Here is a 26,483-nt window from a genome sequence, read left to right on the forward strand (position 1 = left end):
TGTGAAACCTTAATTTCACGTTCCCTACCGTTACGTTGTGTGAATGGTGCCATCTGAAAAGCATGCTTTGACGTTCTATTCCAGACGCCCAGTGTGAATCGATTTGAAGAGGAGCATTGAATGGACAAAGAAATAATGCAATAACATACATCACGATTATTAAATATTTTCTGAAACTATGCATGTGGAAATCTTTGATAACAAAATGAGAATGTGAACGAAAAATCCTCCAGTTGTCAATCTCTTTCCTGAGTGGTTTATTACGGGTACATATAACTGCAGTATTTTTACAAGTTCGTAGCAGAAACTCATTTTATAATTTCTTGCAACCAGCATTCTCGACAAGAATGGCACAATGTCTACGATGTGATATATCTCAGGTGTTGTACATAGGTTATACTCTATGGTGATGTACTGTACACATCTTTCCATCAAGGGAAGGTAGTAATGTATATCTTTGACCAGGTACCAGATGACGTGAAAGATTGTCGGACAGGGTTTGTGTGTGGGCCTCAACTGTGTGTTGGAACTGTAATGTTTATTAAACGAAAGCTAAAGAGCTCTAAATTGACACGATTGTTGTTTATGTAACCACGTCTGACACTAATTTACATCATTGGAAAGAAGATACTTCCACGAAGAGTGAACATCTGTGAGTCCTTTTCTCAGGCTTGTTTTGTTTTGATGTATGTCAAGTCTGTTAATGTGTCGATTCCGTGTTTATAAGCGAACACCATTTACGTTTTAAGTTAGGATGGAAACAGATTTTTGTCAGTACCACTATATTTCTGTTTTTTTTTGTAACTTTTGTGTGTTTCGTGTCAGCAAAAATGTAGCCCACGTACACTCGATATAGAGACAGGAAGCTTTCTGTATTTACGGAAGTTTACACACGGTGACTGTAAACTCATAAGAGAATTTCCTCTTCCCTGCAGCAGACAGGTATCGTTGGGTACCGAATCTTAAGTTGGGCCTTTGTTGTGTGTTGAGAATATGAGAAGTGTTAGTAAAGAGAGCTGAAGAACAGGAAGCTATGGTTTTGACAGTTGCGTCAGCAACCGCTTGATTGAACTTCATTGTTTTGGTGTTGAATGGTATTATGGTTGATGGTTAAGGACCACAACAAATGCCCAATGAATGATAGCTGTTGTCAAACAACTGTATGTTCTTTCACACCGAATATTTTGCTCTAGAGTATCGCACTTTTGTGATTATTAAATAAAATATACATTTTACTATCAGTATCGTAACAAATAACCATTTATCTGTTAGCTCATCTCGTGATTTTACAGAGATTTCGGTGTTTATGTTAGATCACTATTCAAAAAACCTATGTTTCTGTTCAATTTGGATCAAGTACGTACAAAGACGAAACAGTTTCGTGCATCATATTTCATAACTTTATATGTGGTTTGTCGTTCTGTAAATAATCAACTGTAATTACGTTAGACGCTGTTTCTACATCTTTGGTCTTTTGGAGTTATTATTTTTTATGTGAACTGGTGTTGTATAATTACACAGTTGAAGTGACTGGAGTATAATTTTCTCATTCATTTTTTCCTTCATCTAATTAGCTTTTTTTCGATCCTACTACTGTTAATTATCTGCAGATCTTTGGCCATCAACAGTCATTCATGTTGCAGTTGCTGCATAGCTTATAGCTCCTGCTTTCACTGCCATGCTAAACTATGTAACTTTCCTTTTATTATAAATTTGTGTTAAATTTCCCATCCTTCTGTACCTCACATTGAACAGAATGGAATTTGCTACCTTGCTACAGCCAGTTTTTTTTGTCTCCAATCAACGAATTCTGTTTATTTTTAATGTTAACTGCTACTAAACACAAGTAAAGTGAATGTGATGTGCCTTCATACAGTTGCATGTGTACTATGGGAAGAATGGTGTCTGGATATGTCAGATATAGTCAATAATTGTATTATGTCATCACAAGCAGTTATGCAGATTCAGTTGTGTGTGATGTGGTGAGAACTATGGACTTGTAAATTAAAAAAATTTAAAATTATTTGCTGTTATGAGGCCAGTCAAATTTCTCACTGATAGCAAGTGGAATGGCCATGTGGGACATTGCTGGCTTCATGGGTGGTATGACACACTGTGGTTCTATTATTATCTAAGGCAACAAATATTATAAGTGGTGGCTGCTTCAGATATGTGTAAATTATAACTTTTCATGGTGAGACATGATACATACACATGCACCACACCCATTCTTCACTGTCCTCGAATTCATCCCAAACATGGATGAGGTGTATGGCATTATCAGTTTTAACAAGTATTTGATTATATGATTTCTGAATTGTGTAATTATCATTTGTTTGTCCTTAATGCAAGACATGGGCAATGACATTGATTGCTTGATAATTACGTTGTGGTATGATTCTCCTGTGAATAACCTAGCAGTAAGACTTCTCTCTTGGGACATGTGTATATGAGTTTGTACTTGGCACAGTCCATGTCAGTCCAAGTAGGCAAATAAAAAATCTTACCTTCATAGTCTCAGATAATATTGAATTTAACATATGTTCAACTTGAGGAAAAGTAATAACCCAAATTTTTTGTTCTGGCCAAAAAAATTAATCCTGAGGTAACAGGTTGGTAAAATGACAACAAACAACATTAGTCACATGAGTAAAATGTTAAGAAGTTTTATCTCTGAAACAATTGATGATATTTTATTGCTTTTTTATTTTAAAAATAACAATTCTGTGACTAAGATGACATTTTTGGTTTGGAAATGTGTGTCAGATATTTTCCACTGTCTATTTCAGTAGATTTTTTTAAAAAAATCCAACATATTGAAATCTTGTGAAATATGTGCACTAGCCTAATTCTAAAATATACCGTTTCCAAACAATAGAATTTTTGTATAGTCAACTTAGTACTGGAAGTGAGAAGTGGCAGATGCGTTGCTGCCTTGCAGCTGGTAATCCAAATCTGGCAGCTAGTCTTTGCGGTAGCATGAAATTTGCAAGGATTCCGTTCAATTCACAGATGATGTCTATAACCTCTACAATCCACCAATGACAGTCACACAAACAGACTATAAACATTTCTCTTTGTTCTCAATCTGAATATTTGTGTACTGTTTCTGAAATCTTGTTTGGATGAGTGAAGTTTCTTCTTTCTTGCTACTTAAAGTCTGTGCAAGACACATTCATCTATTAATTTTAATCCAGATATGTGTCTTTAGAATTCGTTTTGGGCTGGAAAGATAGTTGGGATGACACTTACACCTTCCCAGTACCAAAGATACTTTATATCTACTTGGTTACTGCAAGCGGTTCTGTGGATTCATGCAGTTGGTAATGATTTTTGAAGTGAGACAATGCTTGTGATGAGCCGTGTTCTCTATTGTCACTTATAACTGCATCTCTTTTTGTCATGTTTTGAAAATATTTCATTCTTGTAAAAACCGAAACTTTTGTCATTAATCCAGTCGTAACATCATACTTCTTACAATAGAATCACAAACCAGTTCTCACAGAATTGCAGTGAAGCACTAAACATAGTTGTTTAGAGTCAACAAGTCCCTTCACTTCTGCAATACATTGTTACAATTTCTTCAGATACTGATGTATTAGGTCAACTGCTTTCTCAGTCCGTTTTCAAAGTTCAGTGATATAGGTCTCCGTAGCAAAAGTTTTCTTAATTAATTGCTTATGTAACTTCTGAACAGCCCTCCATTATATTTTTTACACCACACAGCTGTAGGGCAAGTATCCCATTTACAGGGCAGTTGCCACTTTCCTGAAGCAAACAGGTTTCTTGCTCTGTCATGTAGGGTTAACAACCTTACATGGCCAACTGAGGCTCAAATTAGTTCTTCAAAGTTACCACTCACAAGTTCAAACTTTGCACTATACACAAATAAAGAGACAGCTTGAGGTGGGTATGGAAACATAGTGCTTAAAATTTTGATCTCCCAGTGTAGAAAATTAATGTTCTTCCACGTGTGTGATGAAGGTTTCTCTATCACTGTGGGTCACATATCTTTCCGCTTTCACCACATTTTCTCTTTTAACTGTTGTAGTGATCATCTTTTTTGTTGGCACTCTGGTGAGAATAGTTCCATTTATGTTCCAGCTAAAATATACATGTGCAATTTGTGGTGTGGTTCCAGGTGTTATACCAAGTTGTTTCCATTTTATGCACTATATTTCCACAGCTGGCTCAACCATCTTCCTTAAGTGCTGCAAGTTTTGCTGTTGTGTACTGCCTGCATAAAATGGATACACCTACCCAGCCGAATACCTGGAAGCTCTCTATTAATCAGTCGTGCCAAGAAAACCTGAGGAACTGTGTGATTTAACTGTATGCTTTGCACAAAAGATGACCATACTAAGGCTTTACTTTTCTGAGAACTCCTCTTGCAGTTCTCATATTTCTTGCACTGTCCACCATGTAGTTAGATGGAGATAGAATGTGATGCAAAATATTTTTGTTTTTAAAGGGGCACCAGGATAACTGTTTGAATATTTTCATTGTAGGATGGACATAATGCAACATCTGAATTGATGTTTGATAAAAATTCGTGACTAGTTGCTCAAGCTTCTTTTGGTTAATTTTCTGGAATTTCCACTTATTTTTTGTCAGTTTTGGTGTAGTTGCCTACATCTTCAGTAAAATCTCTGTATTTAATTTCTTAATGAATACACTTCATGACTCCATAACTGACCATAGTTTCTTAACAAGAGGTACACCAACCCCATAGTTGACTGATTTGGGGAATGTAATTCTTCCTCATCAAACACAAAATCTGCATCGTTTCTTGTCCGCCCACAATCATTGTTGATAATATGTCAATGCACTTTGAACAGAGAAAATGCTCACATGTGGATTTCAAAAGAATTGCTTGAATGAGAATGTTATGTGTACATCAAATGGCTCTGAGCACTGTGGGACTTCACATCTGAGGTCATCAGTCCCCTAGAACTTAGAACTACTTAAACCTAACTAACCTAAGGACATCACACACATCCATGCGAACCACATGGCCACACCGGCCGGCCATGTTTACATCGACTCACCAAGTATTACAGGCCTTAAATAATAAAAGACCAGCACTTGATTTTTTTACCAAGGTGTTTGATTGTGTAGTGTGTTACCATCATAGAAAAACTCACATTGTATGGAATTAGTGGCATTACAAACAATTGGTTTGAATCATACATAACGAACGGAATCCAGAAAAGCTGTACTGAATAATTTGAACAGTGTTGGAAGAAAAGATTCTAGTGATTTTGTGGAGAAGATATGAGACTGACCAAAGTTGCTGCATCTGGGACTAGGCACCAGTATACGTGGCATTGTCAGTGGTCCATCTGGAGAAGATCCTGGTTTGAGAAGTCTTTGTCTGGCCATTTGAGAGGTCGTGTTTATATAAAGCATTATTTTTGCTGTCGTTTGAGTGCTATGTTTGTGTGCCGGCTGACTTTGGTTGGTAAATATGCTTTATCATTTTATTTTTTATTGTACTATATGTGGTGGTGTGTGTGTGTGTGTGTGTGTGTGTGTGTGTGTGTGTGTGTGTGTGTGTGCGCGCGCGTTTCTTGTATATCAAAACTGGTCTTAATGCAATTTTCTGTGATTTTTTGCTAGTTGTTGGTAATATGTTTTTCTAGTATAGGTAGGTATTGCAGAGTTTGTTTTACTACATTGCTGAGGTCAGGTTTCCAGTATTAGTTATGGGAGTGAGTTTTAGTTTTTAGTGTTGCGGACTTAATTTTAGCTATGCTGGTCAAGTGAATGGTTATATACAGGATTTTGTGAATTGTCTGTGGTTTTGTGGTGTTGTTGATTTCTGTGGCTATAGAGGCCAAGTACTGGGTTTTGGGAGCTATGTGTGTGTTTATTTAAATAGAGTAAAATTTCCTATACCAGCTTTTTTAAGTTACTGAATGTTTCATTTGCTTGATTTCTTGCATTACTATTTGTTTTGGTATGTCTTCATTATCAGGGTTATGGTATATTTAGTTCGTACTGTCCCGCCCACAACCTCCTAATGCCCATAGTTACCCCAAAAGTTTCATGTTATTTCTGCAGTTAAATTGTTTTTGAGTTACTTGTGTCTATTTACATGGGTAATGATTGATGTCGTCGTCGCCATATTGTATAAGCTTGAACTAGGCTGTCCACCGTCTTGATGACCTCGCAGGGTCAAAGCTGATGGGTGGTTCTGCTATCTTTGGTTTTGCCCGCCAAACACCAGAATTATTTGAATGGCTTCAGATTGTGATAGAAGGTACTGCTACATTCTGAAATTATCTGGACACATACACAATGCCCCAAAGACATTCGATGATTTGTAGGGTTTTATCTCAAGATAGATCAGAATCACGTCATAATTTGAGTTATTTCAGCTTTGTTTAATTTATCAATTTTATCTTTTATCACAGTAGTCAAAGAGTTGATTTAAAAGAAAAAATGTTTTGGGTAATTCAAGAACCAGTGTCATGTTTTCTCCTTTTCAAAATATATATTACTCATGAATATAGAGCTGCTGTGAAATTATCGAGCGTTTTTGAGGTGGGTGCTTTTAAGATGATAAAATTATAAAACAACTGCAATAAAGTAATAGACATTGAAGTTGGAGTGTGGACATTGTTTATAAAATATGTTAAACTGAAAAGTGAAAGCTCTTGTTTTGAAAGAATGGTAGGGCTTTATGGTACTGATCAACAGTAAAAAATATTTAAAAAATTGGATTGAAATTTCTGGAATGAAGAACTGTTACTGAATTTTTTATTAAAATTGAACAGACACAGCACAATAACATGCAATGTTGAAATAAAATAAAAAGTAACAAAATATCTTGAACCATTCTAGAGAGAGAGCATTTTAAGATTTTGTCAGAAATAATATGTAGAAAAGTCATTTGGGGGGCAGGGGGTTAGGGTTTCTTTCTTGGTCCTTTGTTTCAAAATATGTTGCTGTGAAGACTAATGTATTTACTTTTCCCTCCTGCAGCAGCTCATCAATTACATTCTTCAGCATCACCTTTCTCAAAGTTTTTGTTCATCGCATTATAAAGGTTCATTCTTGAAACACCTCTGAAAAATGTGATTGGGTGTGGCTGTAGTAGACAGAAGTAATTGGCTAAAGACAGATAACACAAAATACGTGATCAATTCCATCTACTTTTTTCACTATTTTAACAGTTGTAGAGGGAAATATTTTATCCTTAAATATTTCTGGCAACAGAAGACCACAGAAAAACATATCTTGGATGTGTTATTATCCACCTGTCCCTGTTGCATACAGTTTATTGTCAGTTGTTACCTGTGGGTCATGAGAGAGTCTATTACAGACATCTCTCTCTCATTCAAGTGTTACTTGATTCACCAATCAATTTATATACTGGGTGATTATAATTAATCTGTTAGAGTTGAGAGTGCTGCAGTGTGGGCTGTATACATAGCAGGATGCTGAAACATTGTTGGTATATTCATTAGTCGGTGCACTTGTGTAGTATGTTGGGGGGGGGGGGGGGGGAGGAGAAGTTTAACTTTCTGCCACCAGGTGAAACTATGGTGCCATAAGCAGTCAGAATGTGGTGTGGGTGCAGGAGAAAGGGAGGAACAATGAAACACACCATAAATGTGGTTCTGACATTAATTAGGACTAGGACTTGCCCCAAGTTACAACATGTGTTAAGTATGCTCCTCTGACTAAGCAACGTGCTGCATCTTGTAACACAGCGTGGTCTACAGTTATACACAGCATATCTGGTGTAATTGAAGTGATATGTCGTTATATGCTATCCTTCAGATCAGGAAAAGCCCAGATACATCCCTGACAGATGGGATCTTTCGGATATCCTCGCAACCGGAGGTCAATTGGATTTAGGTCAGGTGATCTGGAAGGCCACAAATCTTGAAATTGCCTAGAGATGATGCAATCATTGCTGAAGGTTTCTGGAAGCAAATCTTTCACCTGACATGTGGTATCACCCCATCTTGCATGATAATAGTGGTGCTGACAGTTTTGTTCTTCAAAGCTGAAATCACATGCTGCACAAGAGGTTCTTGTAATGCACAGATGTCACTGTACACCCATCAGGTCTGTCATATCCTGAAGAGAGGCAGATCTAGAAAGAAAGGAGCGTGTGAAACTACACACCCCAGTCACATAAGCTGAGTACAGTGCGTGTTCCTGCACAACTAGTGGTGTAGTAGAACCCCATATGCGACAATTTTGTGCACTTGTGTCACTGTGCAGAGTAAAATGTTCCTCATCTGTCCAAAGTATATTCCCAGGCCACATGTCATCCATTTCCATGCTTGTAGCCTATCTTGTTGGGGCTTCATTTGGTGCACTTTCTAAATCTGCTAGTGATAACAACGTAAAATGTGCTGCAAAATCTTTTAAACTGTTGACCAGAGGAGAGAGAATTCCTGTGACACAACTCAAGCACTGGCTTCAGAGTTTGAGGCATGTGCTGCACAGTTGGCTGTAGATACAGCTACTTCATCACCATCTGTCATGGGAATGGGCTGCCTCTTTCTCCCTGCTGCATCACCTAATTCACCTGTTTCTTCAGATTTTTTGATCATTTTCTTTAGCCCATTTTCACAGCTGTTTCTGTTGGCAACATTCCTGCAATGAAGTCCTGCTATTGCTGACATTCTGATAAAACATGTTACCAACATGCACAGTCTTAACCCTTGACACCAACAGTCAATCCACAAAAGTAATCGACACATGTCGCGAGTGACGGGCAGCATACTGATGTCAAAACAGGGATCATTTCACAGTCTGACTGCTTACAGCACTGTAGTTTCACCTGGTGACAGAAAGTGTAACTATTAATTTTTTAAGCATACTCCACGAGTGCACTGATTAATGAACATATCTATAACATTGCAGCATTCCACGATGTAAACAGCTCGCACTGCAGCACTCAGAACATCATCAGTTTAATTGTAACCACCTGGTATTGTAATTTTTCATCAGGGACCATATTATATTCCGAGTGTGTCATCTTCGGCAACAGTAGGGATGTCAGTGGCATTACTTCACAAGTAATAAAGTTCATGTATATATTGCACTGGTAGATTGTTTTGATAGATGGTTAAATAGAACCATCGAAATCAGTGTTCCTGAATGTATTTCTATATTTATGCTGTGTCCCATATGACAAACTGTCATATGAGGACTCTTGTCTCTTTCTATAGTTAAGTGTTGAATGTGCAGGAAATACTCTCTCCAATAATGAAACGCATGAAAAACTTAAAAAAGATAAACCAGGTCCTGTATTTATGTTGAGACAAAAAAATTGTCAACATTTGTTCTCTGGGCCATTTGTGGCATTACTGAGCTTGCTCAGGAATTATGAACTCTGAATTGCCCTTTATTGCCTGATATTCTCATGGAATCAAAATGTTGTTGTTGTGGTCTTCAGTCCTGAGACTGGTTTGATGCAGCTCTCCATGCTACTCTATCCTGTGCAAGCTAGTTCATCTCCCAGTACCTACTGCAACTTACATCCTTCTGAATCTGCTTAGTGTATTCATCTCTTGGTCTCCCTCTACGATTCTTACCCTCCACACTGCCCTCCAATGCTAAATTTGTGATCCCTTGATGCCTCAGGACATGTCCTACCAACCGATCCCTTCTTCTAGTCAAGTTGTGCCACAAACTTCTCTTCTCCCCAATCCTATTCAGTACGTCCTCATTAGTCATGTGATCTACCCATCTAATCTTAAGCATTCTTCTGTAGCACCACATTTGGAAAGCTTCTATTCTCTTCTTGTTCAAACTATTTATCGTCCATATTTCGCTTCCATACATGGCTACACTCCATACAAATACATTCAGAAACGGCTTCCTGACACTTAAATCTATACTCGATGTTATCAAATTTCTCTTCTTCAGAAACGCTTTCCTTGCCATTGCCAGTCTACATTTTATATCCTCTCTACTTATACCATCATCAGTTATTTTGCTCCTCAAATAGCAAAACTCCTTTACTACTTTAAGTGTCTCATTTCCTAATCTAATTGCTTCAGCATCACCCGACTTAATTAGACTACATTCCATTATCCTTGTTTTGCTTTTGTTGATGTTCATCTTATATCCTCCTTTCAAGACACTGTCCATTCCGTTCAACTGCTCTTCCAAGTCCTTTGCTGCCTCTGACAGAATTACAATTTCATCGGCAAACCTCAAAGTTTTTATTTCTTCTCCCTGGATTTTAATACCTACTCCAAATTTTCTTTTGTTTCCTTTACTGCTTGCTCAATATACAGATTGAATAACATCGGGGAGAGGCTACAACCCTGTCTCACTCCCTTCCCATCCACTGCTTCCCTTTCATGTCCCTCGACTCTTATAACTGCCATCTGGTTTCTGTACAAATTGAGAATAGCCATTCGCTCCCTATATTTTACCCCCGCCACCTTTAGAATTTGAAAGACAGTATTCCAGTCAGTGATGTCAAAAGGTTCCTCTAAGTCTACAAATGCTAGGAATGTAGGTTTGCCTTTCCTTAATCTATTTTCTAAGGTAAGTCATAGGGTCAGTATTGTCTCACGTATTCCAACATTTCTATGAAATCCAAAATGATCTTCACTGAGGTCGGGCTTCTACCAGTTTTTCCATTCATATGTAAAGAATTCGTGTTAGTATTTTGCAGCCATAGTTCTTTAAACTGATAGTTTGGTAATTTTCACATCTGTCAACACCTGCTTTCTTTGGGATTGGAATTATTATATTCTTCTTGAAGTCTGAGGGTATTTCGCCTGTCTCATACAGCTTGCTCACCAGATGGTAGAGTTTTGTCAGGACTGGCTCTCCAAAGGCCATCAGTAGTTCTAATGGAATGTTGTCTACTCGTGGGGCCTTGTTTCGACTCAGGTCTTTCAGTGCTCTGTCAAACTCTTCACGCAGTATTGTATCTCCCATTTCATCTTCATTTACATCCTCTTCCATTTCCATAATATTGTCCTGAAGAACATTGCCCCTGTATAGACCCTTTATATACTCCTGCCACCTTTCTGCTTTCCCTTCTTTGCTTAGAACTGGGTTTCCATCTGAGCTCTTGATATTCATGCAAGTGGTTCTCTTTTCTCCAAAGGTCTCTTTAATTTTCCTGTAGGCAGTATCTATCTTACCCCTAATGAGATAAGCCTCTACATCCTTACATTTGTCCTCTAGCCATCCCTGCTTAGCCATTTTGCACTTCCTGTCGATATCATTTTTGAGACGTATGTATTCGTTTTTGCCTGCTTCATTTACTACATTTTTATATTTTCTCCTTTCATCAATTAAATTCAATATTTCTTCTGTTACCCAAGGATTTCTACTAGCCCTCGTGTATTTATCTACTTGATCCTCTGATGCCTTCACTACTTCATCCCTCAAAGCTACCCATTCTTCTTCTACTGTATTTCTTTCCCCCCTCTTTGTCAATTGTTCCCTTATGCTCTCCCTGAAACTCCGTACAACCTCTGCTTTAGTCAGTTTATCCAGGTCCCATCTCCTTAAATTACCACCTTTTTGCAATTTTTTCAATTTTAATCTACAGTTCATAACCAATAGATTGTGGTCAGAGTCCACATCTGCCCCTGGAAATGTCTTACAATTTAAAACCTGGTTCCGAAATCTATGTCTTACCATTATATAATCTATCTGATACCTTCTAGTATCTCCTGGCTTCTTCCATGTATACAACCTTCTGTTATGATTCTTGAACCAAGTGTTAGCTATGCTTAAGTTTTGCTCTGAGCAAAATTCTACCAGGTGGCTTCCTCTTTCATTTCTTAGCCCCAATCCATATTCACCTAATATGTTTCCTTCTCTTCCTTTTACTACTCTTGAATTCCAGTCACCCATGACTATTAAATTTTCATCTCCCTTCACTACCTGAATAATTTCTTTTATCTCATCATACATTTCTTCAATTTCTTCGTCATCTGCAGAGCTAGTCAGCATATAAACTTGTATTACTGTAGTAGGTGTGGGCTTCGTGTCTATCTTGGCCACTATAATACGTTCACTATGCTGTTTGTAGTAGCTTACCCACACTCCAATTTTTTTTATTCATTATTAAATCTACTCCTGCATTCCCCCCATTTGATTTTGTATTTATAACCCTGTATTCACTTGACCTGAAGTCTTGTTCCTCCTGCCACTGAACTTCACTAATTCCCACTATATCTAACTTTAACGTATCCATTTCCCTTTTTAAATTTTCTAACCTACCTGCCTGATTAAGAGATCTGACATTCCATGCTCCGATCCGTAGAACGCCAGTTTTCTTTCTCCTGATAACTTTTGTGGACTGGCCAGACAGCCGATCCACTATGACCGGTAGCCGAAAGGCACGCGTTAAGCTCACGCAGGCTGGCGTGAGGTCTGGAACAGGACAATGTCTTGAGACTAGCAAAAAAGGTACGTAGCTTCTGGAATACTTAACTTTAATCCATAATTGGTGAACATCGGTCTGACGGTACATGCATCACAAGATAAATAGCAATTGATAATGGCGCCTTGCTAGGTCGTAGCGAATGACGTAGCTGAAGGCTATGCTAACTATCGTCTCTGCAAATGAGAGAGTAATTTGTCATTGAACTATCGCTAGCAAAGTTGGCTGTACAACTGGGGCGAGTGCTAGGAAGTCTCTCTAGACCTGCCGTGTGGCGGCGCTCGGTCTGCAATCACTGATAGTGGTGACACGCAGGTCCGACGTATACTAATGGACCATGGCCGATTTAAAGGCTACCACCTAGCAAGTGTGGTGTCTGGCGGTGACACCACAATAACGACGTCCTCTGGAGTAGTCCCCGCCCGGAGATCCGAATGGGGGACTATTTTACCTCCGGAATATTTTACCCAAGAGGACGCCATCATCATTTAACCGTACAGTAAAGCTGCATGCCCTCGGGAAAAATTATGGCTGTAGTTTCCTCTCGCTTTCAGCCATTCGCAGTACCAGCACAGCGAGGCCGTTTTGGTTAGTATTACAAGGCCAGATCAGTCAATCATCCGGACTGTTGCCCCTGCAACTACTGAAAAGGCTGCTGCCCCTCTTCAGGAACCACACGTTTGTCTGGACTCTCAACAGATACCCCTCCGTTGTGGTTGCACCTATGGTACGGCTATCTGTACCTTTGAGGCACGCAAGCCTCCCCACCAACGGCAAGGTCCATGGTTCAAGGGGGGGGGGGGGAGGGGGAATAATACCTATTAATTAACAAACCTGGCAACTTGATTGGGATGCTGGGCAGTTAACTGAACACATTGAGCCAAAGTATTTGATTATTGCGAAAATGCCACCTGAAGTAGTGTAAGATAATACAAGCAGAATGTATATCTCTTTTCAGAATGAATTTTTAATTTTGATAACATAACATTGTTTGAGGAATTGTTTTATGCACACAAGGAACTTTGTGCACAGTATGGTAGAAACTCTTAAATCCACGAGAAGTGGTTGCTGCCACCAATCAGGCCACTTTACTTTTGTGTTCAAAGTGTCTTTCTGTTTAATAGTTGTGAGATTGTGGATAAGTCACTGTGGTGTACCTCTCTTCCCATGGTTGCTGGTAGCATTTTGGAACTCATAAGTGATTCCTTTCACTGATTTAACACTATTTTTTAACTACCACCCTTCACAGTGCTTGATGATGCTCCCTGCCCATCAACATGTGAGATCTGCCTGGGTTTGGTGTAGTTATAGTTGTTCCTTCATTCTTCTACTTTAGTCACATCACCAACAGTTGACTTGGGTAGCTTTAGGAGGCTTATTACTCAGGTGACATCCATTGACAAGTAGATGTTCCAAGTCACTGAGCTAACTTGACATACCCATTCTGCTGTTACTGTTTCTCTAGTGACAACAAGCAACTCTCCATTCATTTGATACAGGCAGATCCACCTCTCATGATGTCACAGGGGTGACCAGATACTTCTGTTCAATAGTGAATTCATAGTGTAGTTTGTAGTGACAAATTGATCTGTAGAGTAGCTGGAGTGCTAGGTGCTGATTTGTTTAAGATTTAGAGAAGACAATGAATGTGACATAAGTAGTTCAGTTAAAATTACAGAACAGATCCAGCAGTGGGTAAATGACCTTCTGAATATCATCCCTACTTGTCTTTTGTTGTTTGAACATAGTCATAGTAATGCCAGAAATATATGTGTAAATAATGCATTTTGGGAAAATTTAAGCGATACGTGACAATCTTGTGCAAAACTGATTTTGAAATTTGTGGAAACTCATCATAAAGAATTCTTATTATGAAGCATCTGTTTTCACGAATTTTCTCATTCACTTTCTCAACCAAACCATCATTGAGAAAAGAAGACCATTCACTCTGTGCTTCATTGTGAACATTGGTTCATCTATCATTAAATTGTCTCACCCACTTTCTCACCATTCCATCAGTCATTACATTTTCACCACAAATCTCTACAAGCTGACAATGGATTTTAGCTAGCTTAATGTTCTTTGCATTCAGAAACAATATTACAGAATGCATTTCACTGTCAGTGGACTCGGGGATTGTCTTAAACATTTTCAATGATCACCAACAAATGGAAACCCAACACAATCGAGCTGCAATGGCTTCAGTGGAAAGACAGTTAACCAGGGAGATGGGTGTGAATGTGCAGAACTGGTATACCAATGCTGCAGTGGTGGTGATAGAACGTAGTAGCACTTACTTTCTGGACCCACCTTGTTCTTGAATTGAGCAGTGCTCAGAATGAAGAGAAGTGAATAGAAATAAGATTCCTATTTCAGATGTTATTCTTTCAGATTTCTCCACGTGCAAAATGCAGCTGTCCATAGATATCTACCCGCTCATAGCTATCATTTGGGAAGTGTTCGCCCTCCCCCTTTTTTGTGATAGCTCTGCCTTTCTTTCATAAGTCATTTGTGTAGCTGCTGAATTTGAGCAGTCTTATCATTTTTCTTTGTAGGCCTACTGAGGATACTATTTATCTTACATTGGGTTTATTTGAAAAGTGAAATATTTGAAGTAGTAACAGTTGCACATTATCTTGATATATGTGTATTTTATTTTCCTGGTTGGAAAATGCAGTTGTTATGGACTGTAGAGGGGGTGCTTAATCATATCTTTATGATATTTAAAGGAGAAAGTTGTTGTGGATTGCAATGTCCAGATGTTGAATTTGTGCAGCTATTAGTACCTGCAAGGTCACCAACCATGTTATTTGGTCACTTTGTGAGGAACAAATATGGAGGAGCTGCTCAGTAATCTGCACTGCAGACAGTGTTGCAAGTCAATATCTGCAACCAGCTGCAATTGGATGTATTAAAAATCACAAAAAGACTGACTGTTAAACTGACAATATTGACTTTTAGGGCTTTTCTGGCACATGGTCAGTATGCAAACCGGTTGTATTGATCTTAGACTCAGAGATTCAGAAGAACATAGACTACTGTGAGAATAGCCTTGCTGAGGTTTAGCAGTGGTCACATTTCTCACAAACTCCTTGGGCCCTGCGTGGTAGTGTACAATTTGTTGGTCAGTTGGGAGGCCCTACTGCCACACAAAAGTTACTAGGATGTCAGTATTCTTGTTCATGTGAAATAATACTAGGAGTAGTGATCTGAGGGAAATCAGTGGCTTCAGGCCATGGAGCAAGCCTAGCTACTTCTGGGCCACATCTTGCCATGTGAAGTTGTAATGGTACCAGCGACCACGTTAAAGGGCAATGATGCTAACGTTATACCTCTGCGAGGAATTTTTGAAAGTTGTAACCATGAGATAACCTAATGGAAACAGAATAATCAAACTGGGAACTGTTTTCGAAACACTCCACTAGAGTATAATCAATAGTAAATGATGAGTCTGGAACAGTCATTCTCCCAGTACAAAAGTGAGTTGTAACATTACATGATAAAACCAGTCACCAGTCTAATTAGGCGTTCTTGTGCAAGCAAAATGATAAAGGAGAAGGCAGTGTTAAGGCTAGCCTAACCTTCCTTGACACACACATTAAACTCTTTCCTTATATCTGTTCATACTATAATACAGTAACCTAACCTTCCAGATAAATGCATTACTAACAAATGGCCGATGAAATAGTGAACAGTAACATACGCCTCTCAACAACACATACCTTAAATGAACTAGGTGCAACAGTGTATAAAACCAATTACCAGCTCACATGAAACTAGTAGCATTATTGGACAGGGAAAAGCTTGAAATGATTCTGAATTTAAACCAGGGGGTCTGCTAATGATCATAATCTATAACTTCATTGCTTGGTAGAGGGTCTCTCTTTGCATTAACCAGCATGCATTAGAATAGATGACATAGTAAGCAGTTATTTCTTAAACGTGGTTTGAAGGAACTAAACAGAATACCAATCTAACTAACTGCATTGCTTCATTAACTAACTAGCCTAGTACATGATGGCCATTAAACTTTCATGGTTAGAAGAAGCACACTCATTAACAAAACTACACCAGTATGTATGAGAAGTCGTATGTATTCTTATAATTAATTATCAGTTAAGGAAAGCACAACAAACTATAACTCTTTAAATAACAAATGTGCTTTCATAAGCAGTCTTTTGACCTACTCAAAATTATAATTGGCTGTGCAAATGACAACACAACATTAAATTCGAGTTCAACCACTTTCTCGTAATAAATTAGGACACTCGGAATTAAATTTACTAGGATAGGATTCCTGTCCAGGTTTGTAATTTGGGATAATCACAGGTGTAAGATAATTTTTAGCAACACCACCATTATTATTAAAATCAACCAAATTTCACAAATATGTGATCCATTTACAGAGTGCCAAATATAAACAATTTAGTGGAAGGCTGGTGGTACTGGCGATGCAATTTGCAGTGGCTGTTAACCTGGTGGCAGTGCAGTCATGGCAGTACTGTTGGCCTTGCCCCATTACATATATTCTTGATGTCGGAACTATATTTTTATAGGGCCAAAAACCATGCCATGATAAGGTTATCACCAAATGCAGCATCTGAAGCCCATAAATACTGCCCTTAAGCTCTTCTGGCCTCAAAACTCCAGGAATTTGAGCCACAATGATCTGCTACTGCTTGCAATGTGTTAACCACAGCACTGCTCAGTCCAGACTCCTTACCCAGCACAAGGACGGGTTGCCACATGCACGCCAACCACACCTTTTCCACTCTGCCAGGCTACTTCCTCAGCTGCAGGGCTTCCCCACATCTTTTACATTCAGCCCTATGTTTCCAAACTATGGACCAAGTCATTTACAGTAATGTACATAACAATCATTCCATTAGTTATTTAAATCCTCAAACATAATTTAAACAACATAATTCAAAAGTTTCACATAACTGAAACATATATACATAGTCAAAGGATTTCCTTGACAGATATTGGTTCAAATGGCTCTGAGCACTATGGGACTCAACTGCTGTGGTCATAAGTCCCCTAGAACTTAGAACTACTTAAGCCTAACTAACCTAAGGACATCACACACATCCATGCCCGAGGCAGGATTCGAACCTGCGACCGTAGCGGTCGTGCAGTTCCAGACTGGAGCGCCTTTAACCGCTCAGCCACTCCGGCCGGCCATGACAGATACAACATTGTTGTTGTTGTCTTCAGTCCTGAGACTGGTTTGATGCAGCTCTCCATGCTACTCTATCCTGTGCAAGCTTCATCATCTCCCAGTACCTACTGCAACCTACATCCTTCTGAATCTGCTTAGTGTATTCATCTCTTGGTCTCCCTCTACGATTTTTACCCTCCACGCGGCCCTCCAATACTAAATTGGTGATCCCTTGATGCCTCAGAGCATGTCCTATCAACTGACCCCTTCTTCTACTCAAGTTGTGCCACAAACTTCTCTTCCACCCAATCCTATTCAGTATGTCCTCATTAGTTATGTGATCTACCCATCTAATCTTAAGCATTCTTCTGTAGCACCACATTTGGAAAGCTTCTATTCTCTGGTTGTCCAAACTATTTATCGTCCATGTTTCACTTCCATACATGGCTACACTCCGTACAAATACATTCAGAAACGACTTCCTGACACTTAAATCTATACTCGATGTTAACAAATTTCTCTTCTTCAGAAATGCTTTCCTTGCCATTGCCAGTCTACATTTTATATCCTCTCTACTTCAACCATCATCAGTTATTTTGCTCCCCAAATAGCAAAACTCCTTTACTACTTTAAGTGTCTCATTTCTTAATCTAATTCCTTCAGCATCACCCGACTTAATTAGACTACATTCCATTATCCTTGTTTTGCTTTTGTTGATGTTCATCTTATACCCTCCTTTCAAGACCCTGTCCATTCCGTTCAACTGCTCTTCCAAGTCCTTTGCTGTCTCTGACAGAATTACAATGTCATCAGCGTACCTCAAAGTTTTTATTTCTTCTCCCTGGATTTTAATACCTACTCCAAATTTTTCTTTTGTTTCCTTCACTGCTTGCTCAGTATACAGATTGAATAACATCGGGGAGAGGCTACAACCCTGTCTCACTCCTTTCCCAACCACTGCTTCCCTTTCTTGTCCCTCGACTCTTATAACTGCCATCTGGTTTCTGTACAAATTGTAAATAGCTTTTCGCTCCCTGTATTTTACCCCTGCCACCTTCAGAATTTGAAAGAGAGTATTCCAGTCAGTGATGTCAAAAGGTTTCTCTAAGTCTACAAATGCTAGAAATGTAGGTTTGCCTTTCCTTAATCTAGCTTCTAAGATAAGTTGTAGGGTCAGTATTGCCTCACGTGTTCCAACATTTCTACGGAATCCAAACTGATCTTCACCGAGGTCGGGCTTCTACTAGTTTTTCCATTTGTCTGTAAAGAATTCGCGTTAGTATTTTGCAGCCGTGACTTATTAAACTGATAGTTTGGTAATTTTCACATCTGTCAACACCTGCTTTCTTTGGGATTGGAATTATTATATTCTTCTTGAAGTCTGAGGGTATTTCGCCTGTCTCATACATCTTGCTCACCAGATGGTAGAGTTTTGTCAGGACTGGCTCTCCCAAGGCTGTCAGTAGTTCTAATGGAATGTTGTCTACTCCTGGGGCCTTGTTTCGACTCAGGTCTTTCAGGGCTCTGTCCAACTCTTCACGCAGTATCGTATCTCCCATTTCATCTTCATCTACATCCTCTTCCATTTCCATAATATTGTCCTCAAGTACACCGTCCTTGTATAGACCCTCTATATACTCCTTCCACCTTGCTGCTTTCCCTTCTTTGCTTAGAACTGGGTTTCCATCTGAGCTCTTGATATTCATGCAAGTGGTTCTCTTTTCTCCAAAGGTCTCTTTAATTTTCCTGTAGGCAGTATCTATCTTACCCCTAATGAGATAAGCCTCTACATCCTTACATTTGTCCTCTAGCCATCCCTGCTTAGCCATTTTGCACTTCCTGTCGATATCATTTTTGAGACGTATGTATTCGTTTTTGCCTGCTTCATTTACTGCATTTTTATATTTTCTCCTTTCATCAATTAAATTCAATATTTCTTCTGTTACCCAAGGATTTCTACTAGCCCTCGTGTATTTATCTACTTGATCCTCTGATGCCTTCACTACTTCATCCCTCAAAGCTACCCATTCTTCTTCTACTGTATTTCTTTCCCCCCTCTTTGTCAATTGTTCCCTTATGCTCTCCCTGAAACTCCGTACAACCTCTGCTTTAGTCAGTTTTCCAGGTCCCATCTCCTTAAATTACCACCTTTTTGTAGTTTCTTCAATTTTAATCTACAGTGCATAACCAATAGATTGTGGTCAGAGTCCACATCTGCCCCTGGAAATGTCTTACAATTTAAAACCTGGTTCCTAAATCTCTGTCTTACCATTATATAATCTATCTGAAACCTGACAGTATCTCCAGGCTTCTTCCATGTATACAACTTTCTTTTATGATTCTTGAACCAAGTGTTAGCTATGATTAAGTTATGCTCTGTGCAAAATTCTACCAGGTGGCTTCCTCTTTCATTTCTTAGCCCCAATCCATATTCACCTACTATGTTTCCTTCTCTCCCTTTTCCTACTGACAAATTCCAGTCACCCATGACTATTAAATTTTCGTCTCCCTTCACTATCTGAATAATTTCTTTGATTTCATCATACATTTCTTCAATTTCTTCGTCATCTGTAGAGCTAGTTGGCATATAAACTTGTACTACTGTAGCAGGCATGGGCTTCATATCTATCTTGGCCACAATAATGCGTTCACTATGGTGTTTGTAGTAGCTTACCCGCATTCCTATTTTCCTATGCATTATTAAACCTATTTGATCTTGTGTTTATAACCCTGTAGTCACCTGACCGGAAGTCTTGTTCCTCCTGCCACCAAACTTCACTAATTCCCACTATATCTAACGTATGCATTTCCCTTTTTAAATTTTCTAACCTACCTGCCCGATTAAGGAATCCGACATTCCACACTCCGATCCGTAGAACGCCAGTTTTCTTTCTCCTGATAATGACATTATACATAAGCAGTACTAAAATCTGACATAGAAATATTGATACAGATACAAAATAGGTAAAAAATAGGTGTTACATAGTTTTACTAACTAAACCCAACTGCCTCATACAGCTTTGTGTTTAGAGGAAATAAAGTGAAAACCTTACATTTGAAGATATGTTAGTTGAGTTGGAAGAAGCATTAAATAATGTCAAGTAGGTTATAATAGGTCTAGTATCCCTCCACTCATGTGATGTGGAGCCAGTGATATTACTTACGTGCCATACAGTTGAATATTCGCATGGTAACGGGCCACTACAGGAAATAAATACCCATCTCAGCCAGTTCTTATATCATTAGTGAAGCCTTCTTTATACCCATTCATGAATACAAGTGTCACTTTGCTATTCTAGATCTAGACTTTGATTTGAAACTCCTTTTGATTGTGTATGTCATTTGACGATCCTGGATATGTCCACTGGTACTGATTCAAACTCTCATTACTTAACTGTCATAACGTCTGCTGACTTCTGTGTTTTCGGCTGTCGATCAAGTGTCGTTCAGAGTATCTACATACTATATGGTTTTAGGTCTGCCCAGTTTGTCAGGCTATGACACAAAGTTGAGTTATCAGAAGTTCTGTGAAAAAAGGCAAAACTGAATTAAAATATCAACTTGTATTTTACTACGACAGTAATGCTTTATACCCCAATGCCTCAAAACTAATTAGCATTGATACTTCCAGTAGCCAGAGCCTAAAATGTGTACATTGAACTTAGTTTAGTTTATTTTACATGCTTCTATTTGAAACTAAGCAGCAAATAGTTTTTATTTGTGTTCAGTGCATTTTAATTTCTATACTTGTTTTTGTATGTTATAGAGCTATATGTATTTGAGTTAGTGATGTATCTGAATGTTGCATCATTCAGTTTGAAACAACAATAATTTACTAACACCTATTATTGCTCTAGATCCCAAGTCTTTCCCACAAGTTGAGGGATATACTCTCAGCAACTGCAACATGAAGATTGTGTGTTGTACTTAAAATGCTATACCACTAATGTCAATCTATAGTAGAACCATGGAGAATTTTTATGCTTAGGTGTTGTGACACTTTTTGAGAACAGAACTGTACTCTGTAGGATCAACATGGATTTTGTAAACGGTGGTCTTCTGAACATTGTCCAACTCGGTTTGTTCATGACGTCTGGAGGACAGAATTGAACAGTGCCCAGGTTTATATGCTTTGACTTAAAGCATTTGATGCAGTCCCACACAGTCTTCAAGTGAACAAAATGTGAGCTTACTAAATATCATACCAGCATTGGCATTGGATTGAGGACTTTCCAGTAGACATAACTTTGAGAGTATTCAAAGATAGTAATGTATGGTCATTAATATTGTTTGTTGGTGATACTGTTGAATGTAGAGAAGACAGTGCTAAACCACTCTCTCTACAGGGATTGGCATTTAACCGTCAACATAAATAAATGTAATGCATTGTGCGTAAATAGGTGGAAAGGCCCCTTATTGTCAGAGGACACGATTGGGCATCAATTAATGGAAACCAAATGGCCTTGAAATGTCTTGGTGTATGCACATGGAATGACCTACAGTGGAATGGAAAAATGCAAACAGTTGTGGGAGATGATACTCTAGGCTAAGAATCATGAAAAGAAACCTAATGAAGTGTACTTCACTCACAAAATAGGTAGTTTAATAGACACTCGTTTGCATAGAATGATTTCTTTTCCCTATATTTAGAAACATTTGTTTATTAGGAATGCATCTTTCCACAGTTCAGTTATATGAATGATTTGTTCACCATATTTGAATGATTTCGTGAACCATTTGGGGGCCATTTAGTTGTAACAAAGTAAGGTGCTTGTCACAAAGTAAGGTGCTATCATTTTGAGTGGACTGTCTTGCTAGCTGTGAAAGACAGTTTTCTAATAATGTACTTAGAAAAAATTTGCACAATTTTGTTACGTTTGTAGAACAATTTGAAATGAATCTTGCTGCTGCCGCCACCACCACGATCACCTTTCCCTCCCTCTATATTTAGTACTTCACTGTCCCACAGAGCAATATTTATTGAGGTATCACGACTTACACTTTGCGATGATCCATTCAGTAAGGTGTAGTAGCATTATTTGTTGGTGAGATGTGATGGATGTGAATTTTTAGGTACTTTAGATGAGATCATAAATACCTAGGAAAAAAAGTCCATAGAGCTGAGACAGGATGGTGAATTATATTTTTAACAGTTCGGAATTATTTAAGTTGTAAAGGAATGTCGTAAGTAAAAATGGAGGTGTAAGGGGGTGAGGAAGAAAATTTGAAACAAAAAATTGCACACATGTTACTATTATTTTAGTTTTTGTGGCTATGTAGAGAGGGAATGTAGTCACAGGGCACAGGATAGGATAGGAAAGAAAGAGAGAATGCATCAAACCAATCTGAAGACATGCTGTAAGAAAAAGGTGTCATTCCAGTAGTTCTCATGCAAATATTGAAGTTTTTTTTTACACCTGTAAAATGTCTTGATATATTAAAAGTGTGCACCAGAGGAGGCATTCCAGTCTCAACACTTGTCACAGGTTTTTTTGTTGTTGAATGGCTGAAACCTTTATCTATATTAGTATTTTGTGTTGAACAGCTGTTGTGACATTGTGGAAGAAATGTTTCTCATCTGAGTGCTATTTTTCAGATAATGATACCCATTTTCTAATATGTGTCACTGTTTATAAAACTTTCTTAGAAGTAAGTAAACAAGATTGTTAACATCTTTCAGAAAACACCAATGTCAAAACATCCAGAAAGCAATGGGTCCTGGTTTCCAAAGAGCAGTGCACAGTCCCAACCAGACAGCAATAGATCATTCCAGACATACTTCCCGTCGACAACGAACTCTCCACCAGTGGTGAGTTAGGCTAAAGTTTATTGTGGGAAAATTATAATTATAATTAACTAAGCATTCATTCTTTCAGCAAAGTGAACTAATGCAAGTGACATGCAATTAATTTCTGAGCAATTTTTTAAGATCAGCACGAATATGGTAACTAAGTTTCTGCTGACAATTTACAGTCAGTGTTTGTCCATTCTCAAATATCAGTGGATTGTTTAATATGTTGCTATAAAATTCGAACTCCAATGGTGCAAGGGTTCTGATTCTGTGAAAGCTTTTGAATACTGTTATTTTGTCAGTGTTCATTAAGACTACTGTTACGTATGATTTAGTGGACCTCCAATTTTTGCTAGCAAAACAATTTGATTTACTTTCACTTAACTTTTGCAGTAAATATAAGATTGCAGCTTATCCTATCTGACTCAGCAGAGAGTTGTAAATGTCTTAGCTATCCCTCTTGTATCTTATTTTGCTTCGCCATTTTGTTCCATGAAGTTGATAACTGTGTTACCCCAAACAGTTGTAGAATTGATGTCATGTGCCAAGCCTGGAAGATAGATTTCTCAGATAATTGTCCTACATTAAAAAGTAAGTTGTAAATAATGATCAATTGAAAACTAGGCAAGTTTATGCTCTCAGGAAAGCTTTTCAGTTAGGTGACAGATGGTCACTATCATGATGCTCTCTGCTATTGAAGCTGTTTTCTGCTGCTAAAACATTGGTTAGGCATTTTCTTTGCCACACCATTGTACATCCAGACCTGGACCTCTTCTTGGAGAACCACTGCCTCAGGATAGTCACACAGTACAGATGTTTGGACCTCTTCTTCAACAATAAACTGACTAGTTACACCACATACGTGTGTGAAAGCTTAGTAGTCTCTGCTCTCTTAACCATACTTCTTGAGGCACAGATTCTACCACCCTCCTATGCTTTTATGGTACACTGTCGTTGCAACTAGACTACGGACGCTGTGTATGTGGTTTGATAACACCACTGGCTTTTCAACTGTTAGTCCCCTGCAGCTAAGGAGGTGGGTGGTGGGAAGATACACACTAGCAACAGACTATATCATGTGACACTGCAGCCAGTAGCATCATTCTGCTGTTTCTCCCTCTTTCATACATAACTGAACTTGCTATGAACATGCAGTTGTTACTTTCACTTTTATGCATGCTTGGTGACTGCTGTATTTGTCCTTGTTGTATTTGATGGAAAAGAAAAATACTAAGTTTTGTAGCGTTCCGAGTGTATAATTTCTTCAAATTGCCAGATGGGAGCAGCTGATGCTTATGATGTAGGACTGATGTGAAAGTCATGCAGTGGATGTTCAGTAAAGAGAACATATCTTTTCAACCCAGTGGGTGCTTATCCACTAATCATCACAGAAGTAATGCAATCATGAGAAAGACATAGGCAACCTAGATGAGTTTGCTAAATATGTTTTCCATTACTCAGTATTCCACATGTGTTATATAACCAAATACATGACTACAGAATACAGCTTCACATATGAATTATGTTCAATATTACAAATATTAATGGACATGGGCTGCAGGTATCTTAAAATAGTAGATGGGAGGAAATTATGTATGGAAAGGGGTGATATGGTGGTTGTGTAGAATAATACAAGAGATCTAAGATGTGAAACACCCTGCATTTGTTACATTGTCAAAATATGTGTAAACCTGAACCATATGTCATCAATGTGATAGAATATGAGGGACATGCTTGGTGATGTGAAAAATTTTTGTGGATAAAGGATGTCACCTTATTGTCACTCATGCAGGATCAGCAGACATGGCCTTTATTCTTCAAAGTAAACTTACTATTCTTTAGGAACAAATGTTGAAAATAATGTCTTCGTTACTGTAAGTTGATGGTTGCATTGCAAATTAATAGTTGGTAAAGAACTGCCTTTGTGTGGGGCTTAAATAATTTTGAGTTATTTGTGTAAAGGCAAACGATAACTCTAGTAGTTTTCATCTGAGTGATGGTTAAAACTACCTTCTTTTAACATAAAGTACAAGCTGTGATGTATCACCTCTTCATGAGCTACATAAATATAGTTAGTCATGCTAAGCTGCTTCTTTCAGTGCCCCACCAGCCCCTCCAGCTTACGTCGATTGGGTCGCCAGACTCACTATAAAAGTTTCACCCCCTGAGACAAGTAATTTATTTTAAATTAGAATTGCAGACCCCTCTGATAGCTGTGAAGACCTACCTTCCATTCATAAAGATAATTGAATGTACTGACAACTGTAAACAAACTAAAATTGTCACACACAAAGATTAAAGCGGACACTGGGAAAGAAATGATGACACAGTGACTAAAAGCACTTAAAGGTGAAAAGACTAGTTGTTAAAAGGACATGGTGATATAAACGAAAAGTGAAACAGTTTTGTTCATCAGGGTGTGTATGACCCGGGACAATCGGGAGATCCGGGAAAAAACATAGGAATTTTTTCATGTGGGAGAAAACCAGGAAAAACCCGGGAATTTTTTAGAATGCCAGAAACTTTTCATTGTTTTAGTTTTCAGTTAAATTTTTACAATTTTGACTGGTAAGAACTGATACTCTAACAAAGGATATTACTATATCCCACTACTGCGGAATAATACTGCAGCAATAAAACGTGAAAGAGAGAAAGAAACGAAAATAAAACTTAAATTGCAAATAAATTGTGCCTTATGCAACAACAATACACAGTGCTCATACAAGTGTCTGCCAACTCCAAAATGTGTCAAAGGCTTTAGGAAGACTATGCCAATGCTTCATAACAACAAATTGCCTCTGATGAGCGCGACGTCACAACTGTTTACATTAGATTCGTTAGAGCAGTTACTAGCGGTCTCATGCACATGTGCAGTTGAGTCACGTATGACTAGTACATTCTGCCGCTTCTGGCTACAGAAATGTGGCTGTTGGCGGTGTAAGCAGTAGCAGCTAGCAGACAGATGCTACCCGGAAAATTTTACTGGTGTGCCCAAGCTGCCAGATTCATGCATGTGCAACAGCCCGCGATCAAGGGGGGGGGGGCAGAGGAATCAGGATATCTGACTCGGGTGGCAATTTGGGGGGGGGGGGGGGCTAATTCTTGTTCTTGAGGCGAAAAAACCTTGTTTCAAAAAGCACCTACCA

The 26,483-nt window shown here is 38.5% G+C and overlaps 1 protein-coding gene across 3 annotated transcripts in view; it reads left to right on the forward strand.

Annotated features, from left to right (window-relative positions):
- Positions 1–473: 473 nt before the first annotated feature.
- Positions 474–26,483, forward strand: part of LOC124723218 (protein transport protein Sec16A-like) — a 228,572-nt gene continuing 202,562 nt past the window's right edge. For all 3 annotated transcript variants that reach the window (XM_047248405.1, XM_047248404.1, XM_047248406.1), the window contains exons 1-2: positions 474–652; positions 23,227–23,355. In XM_047248405.1, coding sequence (XP_047104361.1) covers positions 23,236–23,355 — 120 coding nt within the window. In that variant the 5' untranslated portion in view covers positions 474–652; positions 23,227–23,235. The remainder of the gene's footprint in view (positions 653–23,226; positions 23,356–26,483) is intronic.

The sequence above is a fragment of the Schistocerca piceifrons genome, chromosome X, assembly GCF_021461385.2.
Source record: "Schistocerca piceifrons isolate TAMUIC-IGC-003096 chromosome X, iqSchPice1.1, whole genome shotgun sequence".
Classification (NCBI taxonomy): Eukaryota; Metazoa; Arthropoda; class Insecta; order Orthoptera; family Acrididae; genus Schistocerca; species Schistocerca piceifrons.